General features: G+C 41.4%; 1 protein-coding gene across 1 annotated transcript; it reads right to left on the bottom strand.

Annotated features, from left to right (window-relative positions):
* Positions 1-9,575: 9,575 nt before the first annotated feature.
* LOC115670756 (G-type lectin S-receptor-like serine/threonine-protein kinase LECRK3) lies at positions 9,576-12,454 on the bottom strand. The gene has a single exon (XM_030592113.2). The coding sequence runs from the start codon at positions 12,262-12,264 to the stop codon at positions 9,787-9,789; it is 2,478 nt and encodes an 825-aa protein (XP_030447973.1). The 5' UTR covers positions 12,265-12,454; the 3' UTR covers positions 9,576-9,786.

Here is a 12,454-nt window from a genome sequence, read left to right as displayed (position 1 = left end):
CGGATACCAATATAAAGGACATATATGCCCCTATGTAGTGTCCATGAAATAATATCAATCTCATCATCATAAAAATTTCTTTGCGTGACCAAAAATGACAAAAACTGCTGTCACAAATTCACAAGGTTTGCTACTCTAATGCACATGCTGCTAACATTACTAGCCATAAATTGATCTTAGCATAAATATGTGGTGCTTCGGGAACTCAATGGAGAACAAAGGGGCAGAAGGCAGATTCTGGAAGCCTAGAGGAGAACCCCGTGATATAGTTGGTGATGCTTCCGTCAATGGTCGAGTAGCAACTCATGAATTCTATGAAGAACAAGGCCCGCATGTTGAAAAAACTAATTGGTTGATGTTGGAGGACTATGTAACTTTGAAGGTGTCAAGAGAAGCTGTTTTGGCAAAGTATTACCCGAATTCCACGTTGTCTATGCTAATTCATGGATGTATTTTTACTCTACTGCGAGTCAATGGCCAGTTTAGGTTGGATTTCGTGCAGGATGCTAATTCGCTCTGCAAAGTCTTCTATAGTAGTAGCTTGCCACCATCTGACAGTGAAATGCTGCAAAATGTTGCGGGTACTGAGATCCATTGAGAAAACTACGTTTACTCATTGCCTCCAGATAATTTCAACATACCTACCGAGCAATGTGTAACCAACTAGATTTCACGGATTGAAGCTCGAATTCACCTGAGATGGAGCTTAAATTCGTCAGATTAGAGCTACGGAGAAGAAGACGTTTCAACTCTCGCTACTTTCGTAGTTTGGATTCGTGAAACTTCGATGTGAGAGGAGTCGCACGTGTGAACAAGAAGAAAGAAAAGAAGAGTGTAGGGTTTTCTGAAAAATAGCTAGACAAGAGAAATCCTATCCGGGTCTATCCCATCTCCCCTTAGGATTTTTTTATCCGGGCTCCTTTATATCCGACTTTATCCTATCCTAGAGATTTACCAAACACATGATAGCATAAAAAATATCATATCCCGATTTTTATCCTGACGACCAAACGCACCCTATGTGTCATAGTTAGAGCTTGGACTGGACTGGGTCATCACAGGTAGCGCCCCAAAAAAAAAAACTTTGACCTGGTCATCAAACAAGGAAGAGTGGACGCCTCAACTAGAAAATATTGGGTAGGACTGATTTTTCACGTCATCCGTAAGTCACTCCATTCGTTGGGCAACGCGCGGCAATGTGGGTCCCACTATTCACCTTTACTCTGCTTTCTCTTCTCTTCGTCACCCTTTCACCCGAACTTTTCTGCCCACAACCATTACTCTCTCTTTCTCACCCACCTTTCACCATTTTCTTCTTCGGCACACATCCATACCCACGACACCTCCATCATCAACTTACAATGCAGAAGAGGAGCTTCATTTTTCTTTTTCTTTTTCTTTTTCTTTTGTGGTCATAACCTCAGCAATGTGCTTGATCTCCAAGCATTTATGACCTGATTTTTGTGCACAGTAAGAAGAAATGTTGCTAAATCCACAGAGACCCCAACAACAACAATTCTCGATACTGCAATACTAAGAATCTAGCTTTGATTGATATAACTCTTTCTCATTTGCTCTCTAATTACATGCTCACAAGGAAAAAAAAAAGGAGCAATCTTTTTCATCAACCTCACCAACATGAAGAGAGAGAGAAAAAACTAGAAAACATTAAAAGAATAAACTCTTGAAACAATCTCGATAACAGCTAGAAGAAGAAGAAGAAAGACAGGGAACTCAGTCCGTTAGGGTCCAGATCTTGGGGTCTTTTATTCCATCGATTATGGATCTCTCCTCTTCCTCCTCCTCCTCGTTCTCTTTTTTTTTTATTGCCTTTACTAGCTCTCTCACTACGGCATTAAATCAATCAATCAATAAGCTTCGACAAATGACGACGATCTCCTGCCGTGACCGAAGCTCTAGGCATAGCTCATTGAATCGCACACTGATAGGTCTATGGGAGGTAGACGAAGAAGAAGAAGAGAAAAGTGTAGAGCGGAAGAGAGAGAGTCGGTCAGTAACATTGACAGTAATAGAGAAGAGAGAGTGACGGAAAGGAGAAAGAGTTGGACTCGAAGTGCCACGTGTCGCCCAACAAATGGAGTGACTTTTGGATGACGTGGAAAATCAGTCCTACCCAACATTTTCTCAGGAAAAGTGGGCACACAGGAATAGAAAGGGAAAGAAAGAAGAAGAAAATAAAGAAAGGGAAAGAAGAAGAAAATAAAGAAAAGGGAAAGGAGTACCCGCCAAAGGGGCTACGTCAAGTCGGATATACTTCGTTTTGCAACACCTGGTAAGAATTTAAGGTTGCGTTTGGTCATTTAGATTTCTAGTCAAGAGGATTGGATAGGATAGGATATGAAATTTAGGGATTTTGCCATATCCTATCTACTATTTGGTGAATCGCAGTAATAAAACTGGTTATTTTCATATCTTATCGTGCCCATTATTTGGTATTTACGACATATCAATATAGATGAACATGAAAATGAACAAATGGAGATTGTAAAAATTTCTCATAATTCATTGATAAATCTAGTAAGAGAGTAAAATTATGATCATTTACTTTTGCAATTACTATAGTATTTTGACTCTCCGGCTACTTTTGTGAAACTTCGACATGAACCACAAAATTACGAAGGAGTTTTAATTCTCTTGTTGCTTCCGTGGACTTTTGAAATGAACCAGAGAACTACGAAGGAGAAGAAGCTTCGACTCTCTCGCTATTTTTGTAGAGCTTTCACGTGAACTAAAAAACTACGGAGGAGTCATAAAGCTTCAATGTCAACCAAAGACACAAAGGAGAAGGAGAAGAGAGAGGATAGGTTTTTTTAAGAAATATCATTGCCCCTTATTTTTTAGAGAATTAGAAAGATTCTTTTCAAGTTTAAATTTGTTCATTTAAAATGTGAGTTCATCTACTTCATTTTTTTTTACTTATTTTTTTTATTTTTTCCATCTCTTTTATTATTTTTTATTCCCTTCAATCATTCATTTATAAAAAATTTATTAAATAGTAAACTATACTATTATACCTAAAATACATAAAAATATAGATATCAAATATATATATACACAATATATATATTATAGAGTAGAAAGAAATTCAAATATATAAATAATATAGGAATGAATAAAAACGAAAATTATTTTTTTGTTATTTTGAATTTTCTTTTGCATCTTAAAACTCAAATATTATTTATATTTAATTATTATTTTGGTTTTATAATTTAAAATTTTTATTATTTGAGAAAAATAGCTTTTACACCATAAATATAAAAAATTATATCCACCTTTATCCTACCTTCCCCATGAGATAATTTTATCCAATCTATGTCCTCTTTATATCTGACTTCATCCTGTCTGGGTTAGGAACCAAATATGGGATAGGATAAATGTTATCATATCTTGAATTTTATCCTAACTACCAAACGCAGTCTAAGCCATTTATTCATATAATCAGAGTAATATTCTGAATTAGGACACAAATTCGAAGTTATGTGAAATTTGAACTACGAGGTCCAGTGTAGGAGTTGTTGAGCTGTGGGAATACATGGAAAGAGTAGATAAGAGTGTTGTAGAGCCGTGGGGTTTGACAAAAATCGATTTGGAATAACAGTTTAGTCAGAGCAAAATTCTAAAGTTCCGCACTCAAGCTTCGCGTTGTGGATATCTGCTTTAGGCGAGCGATTTGTTGACACGTGAGAGTCATTTTGTTGGTGATTAAGCTTTGTTTAGTCGATTCGTAGTCGATGTAGTATTTTACTTGATTTCGACATTATTTCTTGTTTAGTTGATAGGATTGCAAGTTCAATGGTTGGAGTAACCTTTGTTGTTTGGTCTTAGGCATTTTCAGGGAAGTGGTACTATCCCTTTTTCGAGTTTGTAAACTCATATTTCGAAAGCAATATGGACTAGATATAGTATGAGTTAGGGAAAAATCCAAATAAGGGCCTAAAGTGCACTCATTTTCTTAAATAAGAGCCTAAAGTGGACGTTGTCTCAAATAAAGGCATGAAGTGCTCTCATTTTCTCAAATAATTATCTGAAGTGGACCTTGTCTCAAATAAGGACATGAAGTGGTCATATCAGTCTCAAAAAAGGACCTGACTTCGCTGGTCAAAGGGTATTTTCGTCATTTACTTTTGTGAATATTTTTTTCTTTTTTTTTCCTTTTTCTGTTTTTCTCTTTTCCTTTTTTTTCTTTTCTTTTCTTTTTCTTTTTTCTTTTTCCTCTTCCTTCTGTCAGCCATTGCCGGGCCTCTTCGATGGCCAACGGAGGTCGTCGAACTCAGGCGAGACGCCAGCGAGGGTTGCCTCACCCTCGCCTGGGCTAGGCAAGCGAGGGTGACCCTCACCAGATCTGGTGAGGGCAACCCTCGCCCTCGCCAACCCAGGCTGCCGGCGTCAGGCTAGGCCTCGCCCAGGCCGAGGCGAGGGCAGATCTGGGAGAGGGTCTCCGCCCTCTCCCGCTTCTAGCGAGAGCATGCTGGCCCTCACTAAGGCGTCGGCCATTGCCGCCACCTCAACGGGGATGGGTAGGCGGCCATAGGCTCCCGTTGGTATTTTTTTTCTTTTTTTTTATCTAATTTAATAAAATTTATGTTAAAATTATTTTTGGATAAAAATACCCTTAACCGGTCGACGGGGTTAGGCCTTATTTGAACTATTATAGCCACTTTAAGTCCTTATTTGAGAAAATAATGGCACTTCATGCCTTTATTTGACACAACATCCACTTCAGGCCCTTATTTGAAATTTTCCCTATGAGTTATGAAATGGTATTATTGTTGCATAAAAGTCTAGATCGAGCATTTACAACCTTTTTAATATATATCCATTGTGAATCTAGTTTATGAAATGAATTCTAAAATGATTTGACATATGTTTGTACAAAAGATATTCAGATCGATGAGCTAAGTTGCGAAAGGTTATCTATTTGGGTTGTGAAATGTATATTGGTTTAGGGTTAATATCATGAAAAATCCAAACTGGTACATCTGCGACAAATTTACCCCAGACTAATTTTTTTACCACAAAAAACCCTAAACTAGTACATCAGTGACAAATATACCCCAAACTAATTGTTTGACCACCAAAAACCCCAAACCGATATATTTATAACAAATTTACTCTCCATTAGTTTTCGTTAAATTGGATCAATACCGTGAAAAATCACAAACTGATACACATATGATAAATGTAAGGTAAAACCTCTAACTGGTATATACGTCAACTATCATGTGTCATCCAACTCAGTAATTTGACAGTAAAATTTAACGGAAACTAACAGAGAGTAAATTTATCACAGGTGTACCAGTTTGAGGTTTTTGGTGGTTAAAAATTTAGTTTGAGATAAATTTGTCACAGACGTACCAGTTTTGGATTTTTGGTGGTATTAACCCATTGGTTTATGAGATATATTCTAGATTGGAATTTTGATATTGAAGGATGATGACTTGATGCTCATTATCACTGTAAACCCGGTTAGGGGTTTCTAGGTATGCATAGTGATTTTAGGATAACCTTCAAGGCCAAGCCACCGGCTGATAATAAGTGGAGAGCTTGCCAAGGGGGAAAATCTTGGTCGCCTTGTCGTTGGGCATTGTATTATGATCATGGTTTGATATTGAGCAATAGATTGGTCGATGGAATGGACCATTAACGTGTAATTTGATAGAGATTGATCGATGGACTTGACCATTGATGTTTGAATTGCGATGATGGGTTCAATGAGTATTTTTGAGTTATATAAAGCTTTGTTGAGACGAAACAACTCATATTTGATTTGATATATATGTTATATCTCGGGTTTGGATTATGAGTTTCAGGTTTTTCTTTTTATATGTGCATAGTAGATGTTCGATCTGGTTAGAAGAAATGTACTGCTCACTGGACCGGGGTTGCTCATAGCCTTATATCATTCATCTTAAATATTTTTCAGGTTCCTCAATTAGCAGCAAATAGAACAAGAGCGTTCACATTATCGCCGAGACATTTTGATAGAGAGATTTTTGGGTATCAGCTTAGTTAGTTGTTTATTTTTGTGCTGTATATGACGGAGATGAGTTTGTTGGGTTTAGTTGTTAGTTGTAGATGTATATATTCTTTTTGATGAATTATAGAAACTTTGATGTACTCAATCTGCTGATTTATTATATATATATTTTTTGATAACATGATGTTGGTTTATATTTGAAGCTGCATCTTTCGGGTGCAAGGATGGCCGTGTCATTCTCCCATTCTTGATGGATTCGGAGTGTGACATTATCAATTTCGATTTGGGAGTTTCATAAATGGAGGGAGATGCTCTGTCACATCCATGTCAATGTTTCAATTTGAACGCAGAAGTAAATGAAGGGGAATTAGAAATGTACCACTGTAAACGCCTGGACATATTCATTTTAATGGCAAGGAAGCGCCTATTCACGACTGCTTTAAGTTGGGAGGAGCGAGATGAAAAAGTGCCCACAACAAGTTCTGTGGGCTAACTTTCTTTTTATATCTAGGGTCTACGAACTGCGGGGCATCCTGATCGCGGATTGTGTTTGGTAAATGCATCCATTGGCATAGGGCCTTTCAATTATCAAATGATCGTAGACACTTTCTGAGACGGCCTTGCGACAATGGCAATTTGCAACTCCAATCATTTAGCATCATATATGGACAACTGTACCTGGAACTTCATTCGTTCAACCTCTCTGAAGCTGCACGTGCTTTATCTTCAATCTCAAAAAGGTTGGTTGAGAATGTATGCAACGGTCAGAAGAGAATTATACTCACTGATCTGAGTTCTTAAATCACATGAAGGCACATGCAGATGGAGAGACTAGAAGGAAGCATGCATGTGCACTAATCTCCAGCAGCATTGGGAGAGCATTTCATTACTTGCATTTTGTATTAGAGAGCACATGAAATTGGGAGAACAATTCTGAAGCAATTTCTACACTGACTGCCTAGAACAAACTCTAGGCAATCTGTGAATAGACTTCTTGAGTGTTGCCTGCCAAATTTTCGAGTTTCAACTTCTGAAGAATCATAAGAACTGACTTTGGACCGTGGAACCAAGACTATAACATCGCTCTAATCTCCAGCAGCATTGGGAGAGCATTAAGCTGAGTCATTTTTCTGATACAGAAAAGGGGGGAAAATTGTCCAAATAGTCCTAAACCTATTGCACTTTTGCCAATTCACTCCTAAACCTTTCTACTTTACCAATTGAGTCCTAAACCTTTTCATTTCTTATCAGTTGAGTCCTAAACATTTTCATTTCTTGCCAATTGAGTCCATCCGGCCAATTATAGCCGGAAATCGCTGACGTGAACACCGGACGGCCACGTGGCACTGACGTGGACATTTTAAAATAATATTTTAATAAAATTATGATTTTTTTAGCTTTTTTCTTCTTCTTCTTCTTTTTCCTTTTGCTCTGTTTTTTTTTCTGGGTTTCGACTTAGGATTGGCGAGGGTGGCCGGCCAACCCTCGCCGGCCACGGGCGAGGGTTGGCGACCCTCGCCCGCCACAGGCGAGGGCTGGCGACCCTTGCCAGCTCTGGGGGAGGGCGTCGCGACCCTCGCCGGCCCTCGGCGAGGGCTGCGACGCCCTCGCCAGATCTGGCCAGACGAGGGCTTGGCGGCCCTTGCCGGCCCTAGGCGAGGCACACGACGGCTTCGAGTGCCTCGCCTGGCCAAATTTGGCGAGGGCGTCGCGACCCTCGCCGGATCTGGGCGAGGGCTCGCGCGCCTTGCTTTGGCCAGCGAGGGCGTCGCAGCCCTCGCCCAGAGCCAGCGAGGGTCGGGCGGCCCTCACCCAGAGCCGGCGAGGGTCGGCCGACTACCCTCGCCGGCTCTAATTTCAAACCCAAAAAAAAAAAAAACAGAGCAAAAGGAAAAAAAGAAGAAGAAAAAAGCATAAAAAAATCATAAAATTATTAAAATATTATTTTAAAATGTCCACGTCAGCGCCACGTAGCCGCTCGGCGTCCACGTCAGCGATTTCCGGCCAAAATTGGCCGGATGAACTCAATTGGCAATAAATGAAAAGGTTTAGGACTCAACTGGCAATAAATGAAAAGGTTTAGAACTCAATTGGCAAAGTTGAAAGGTTTAGGACTGAATTGGCAAAAGTGCAATAAGTTTAGGACTGTTTGGACAATTTTTCCCAGAAAAGGGCATGGGCAGGTGTAGTGACAGAGAGAGGCTTTAGAGCGTACAGGGCTTGGTTCGCCGATTCAAAAAGCCAAGGCGATTTTTTGGATTGTGGAACCAAATTATGTGTCGCTCAAGCAGGTCATGGATGAGCCTGGTCACTGCATTGAACTAAATCATGGGGCTGGAAAGAGTAAGTGATCCCGATTATGAGTTCAGTTATCAGGCCACGCATTTATTTCTTGATCAATTTGATCCGTACCTTGAATTGTCTAACATTGATGAGTTTTGCTTTTCTTTAATTGTCTAGTGTTGATTAGTCGAATAGAAGGACAAGGGAAGTGTACCTAATTCCATGACTTCGAAGACAAAATTTTTGACTTGGAAATTTCGTAGTGATCAGCAAATACTGGAAAGCTATGCTCACCAACGTGATGAACCAGCTGTTGATCAGACCATCCCTGTGGATCACAACTGGAGAAATTTCCTAACACGGCACATCAGGTATTGAGACAGCCGACAAAAAACTTTGAACAAAATAAAAACTCAATAGATGCTTATGACACCAACTAAAAGAAAGTAAGTAGTGAGTTTTTGTACATCTATACATTCCCTAAATAGTATGACCCATTGATCGACGGACGTACGGATTGTTTACACTCAGGAAAGAATGCTCGGCGTTTTGTACTGTTTGCTATAACAGAAAAGGTTTAAGCAGAACAGAATGGAATCGAAAGCTATAATGTGCATTTTGCTGCTTTTCTTTTCTTCTGCATGAGAGCTACGACTTAAGATTGCATGCCAGTGACATCCTATATGACCAGGACATTAGATTTACTGCTATTTCCAAAATCACCTTAATCTCTCAGTAAATAATCTGTGCTAAGCACAGATGCACAGAAAATCCATTGGAAAAAGTTGCAACAAATGTCTAATGTGTTGTCCGATATGCTCCATAGGCTCAACCTGTCTTCAGGGACATACTTTATTGTCTCATTTTTCGGCGAGTTATTACCTGAAGAAGAGGAACAAGACCCATGGCTATTTTGCACATACAACAGCTCGTGTTTTACACGTTTTAGAGTTCCAGGAACCACATTAACCAGTCAGTCTGCTCATATGCGTTGGCTATGCATTTGCACAAACGATTTCTGTCCTAGACGTCACTCAACAACGCATGCAGAATACAGTAAAACTTGGAAAAGAAAAAGAAACTAAAAACTGAAAAGTTTATGGTAGCTTCTATTCTAGCATATGAAGGTCTCAGTGCCTTTGGCTCTGGCAAAAAGGTTATGACTGATTGGTGGCTAATGGAGGAGTTGGAGAATAGCGGTTCTCCATACTAGACATAGGTCACAAATTAGTTTTCGCACCAGTGTGCTTCGAAGAATTAGAATTTGCTCGAATTGTTTACATCTTTTCAAATCTAAAATCAACTGCATCGATAAATTAATTTGCCTTCGCAGGTGTAGATATATTCAGCAGCATAGGCTGGTCAAGATTCTCATGATTAGCATGCTAAACTTGAATTAACAAAATACTAAACAACATGCTCACTATAGCACAATAAGATTACTACCTATATAATGAACACACACAGCTCTGCCCTTATGTATGAGAAGGGATACCATCATGATTTCATGGAACGATTGAAGAGTTGCAGCTATTGAAAGGGAATGGACATGGAGGAACAGGCACTCCCACTGCCCCTTCTAGCATCTGCGTCACCTTCCTCATCGTCGGCCTCGAAGAGGGGTCCTCTTGAATACACCAGAACGCGACCATGACCAGATTCTTCAGCTTCTCTCTGTCTCGCAGAGCCTGCACGTCGCCTTCGACTAGTACATCCAACCTTCCCTCCATGAAGCAATCATAAGCCCAATCGGTCAAGGCCTCTCTCTCTGTTTCTTCTCCACTTGTTTGCTTTCCCAAGCAACTCCTACAAGAGATTATCTCGAGAAGCAGGACTCCGAAACTGTACACATCCACTTTCACGGTGATGGGCAGGTTCCTGAACCATTCGGGAGCGACGTACCCTCTCGTCCCTCGGATGTTCGTTTGGGTGTAGCTCTGGTTCATCATTAGGAGTTTGGCCATCCCAAAATCGGAGATCTTCGCAACACAATAGTTGTCAAGGAGGATGTTCTGCGGCTTTATGTCGCAGTGGATGATCTGCACCGGGCACTCATCGTGCAAGTACATTAGTCCCCTGGCTACTCCGAAAGCGATCTGGCATCTCTGGTTCCAAGGGGTTTTCAGTTTTGGATCTTCTTCAAAGAGAAGGCTCGACAGACTGCCGTTGCTCAAGAACTCATAAACCAGCAATCTTTCTTGCCCTTCATCACAGAAACCGAGTAATCTGACTAGATTCTTGTGATGGGTCTGACCGATCACATTCACTTCGGTTCTGAACTCCTTCTCCTTGTCTTGCATCATGCTAGTCAGCTTTTTCACTGCCACCGCTACATCGTTTGAAATCGCCCCTTTATAAACAATCCCGAAAGCTCCCCTCCCTAGCTCTTCCTTGAACCCATCCGTGGCTTGGAAGAGCTCCTGGTAAGTGAAATAGCGCAAATTCGTCTCCACCATTTTCCCTTTCGTGGATATTTTCTTGAGTTGCTTGCGGTGGATTAGGAAAAAACCCACGCAAGCGCCGATCAGTACAAAGTTCACAAAACCAGAAGTTCCCAAAAGCACTGATCCTACCAAAACCAAAGTTTTCTGATCTTTATATTTCACCGTTGGCTCCCGGAATCGGGGATCGTCAGTAGGAGGAAAGTAGCGCTTCGAGACTTTGATCATGGCCTTCCCGTTGAGTGTAGGGACAATTCTCCCATTGGAGAGCGGGAGCTTCTTCTTCCAGCAACTCTGGCCACCCCTGTAAACCGCCACCGCGCACATGCAGTCGTGCAAGCATGAGTTCCGGCACTCGTCTTCGCTGAAAGGCTGCAATAGCGCGTAATCGGAGGTTGGCCAATCTGTGTTTACTAATTCTTCGAACTCGTACAGGTCCTCCATCGGACCAAGCTTTAACCTTTCCTGATCTTCCGCACAGCTCTGCGTGAAATTAGGCCTGCAACTGCCATACTTGTCACTGGGATCGAGCAACGTGAATTTGTCTGGGCAGTTACACTTTGGCCTGTTATCCGCACCCAGTTTGCAAATGCTGTTGTACCCACAAACGCCAATTCCATCACGGACATAAACATCGCTACATATGTCTTGAGGTTGCGACCACAGAATTCTCCAGCTTCCACTGGAACCAGAATTCTTGGGGTGCACAACCTGAGTCAAGACACCATCAAAGTTCAGGGTGACTCTGTGATAAAAATCCGACGTCGAAGGTATTTGCCCCTGCGAGAGATAGACTTTCTCGCCATCTTCTCTTGAGACGAACAGAGAACCCGAGTTGCTGAACACAAGTTCTTTCCCCGCGGTCGATGCGTTGGAGCTGCCGTCGGTCTTGGTGCTATAATAAGCCTCGTTGGCGAACTCGGAAGGCAGGTTGATCGTGTTGAGCACGAGGTCTCCGCTGTTGAGCATCCGAAGTTGGAATCTTCCTCTGGAAAAGCTCTCCTCCAATTGACGGGAGGAGAGGAGTTTGTTCTTTCCTAGCACTTGCGACGGAAGCAATGTGTCGCAAGGATTGTCGAAGCTCTGCCATAGTACCTCCGAGCTCGAGTCCAGGATCACGAAATTGCCTGTGTCATTTAACACAGCGTGCGAGACGGTGCCGAGGATGTTCTCGGATTTCCACAGCTCTTCACCCTGTGGATTGGTGAGGACGAGACCTGAACCAGAAGCGAGTTCTAGCTTCGAATTTTCGGGGGCCGGACGGCCTTGATTCCCGTACCAGACGATTGTTTCAGAAGGTATCTTGTTAAACCAGATAGAAAGCAAGAAGAGTTGGTCATTCTTGGCGTCGCCGTTGGATAAGGAGCGAAAGCCGAATGCAAAGTCTCCAGAAGGAGAAAGCCATGAAGAGTTGCCCTTTGTGGCAGTTAGAGAAGATTCAACTGGTATGTTAGTTTGGGCTAGAGAAGGATTCGGGAGTAGAAAAAGCAAGCAAAAGAGGATGTGATGGATCGAAACAGGGGACATTGATGGAGGATTCATTTAGTTATCAAACAGGAAAGTATTCAATTCAAGAATGGGTTTGAACTCAGCCAGAAGAGAGGAAATAAGGTTGTGGCTATGGAGTTTTGAGGTCAACGAAGTCTTTGATGCAACGACCCGCTGTGTTGCATTATCGGTTGGGCATTTAAGCAGACTCCATTGAAGACTTTTCCATCCTCTTTTAGTCAAG

The sequence above is a fragment of the Syzygium oleosum genome, unplaced genomic scaffold, assembly GCF_021117445.2.
Source record: "Syzygium oleosum isolate NSW1041296 unplaced genomic scaffold, Sole_v2.1 Sole_v2.03, whole genome shotgun sequence".
Taxonomy (NCBI): domain Eukaryota; kingdom Viridiplantae; phylum Streptophyta; class Magnoliopsida; order Myrtales; family Myrtaceae; genus Syzygium; species Syzygium oleosum.
This window is presented reverse-complemented; position numbering and strand designations above follow the sequence as displayed.

What these genes read in the sequence shown, in the direction of transcription:
- LOC115670756 (XM_030592113.2), bottom strand. Translation starts at nt 12,264, where the DNA reads ATGAATCCTCCATCAATGTCCCCTGTTTCGATCCATCACATCCTCTTT.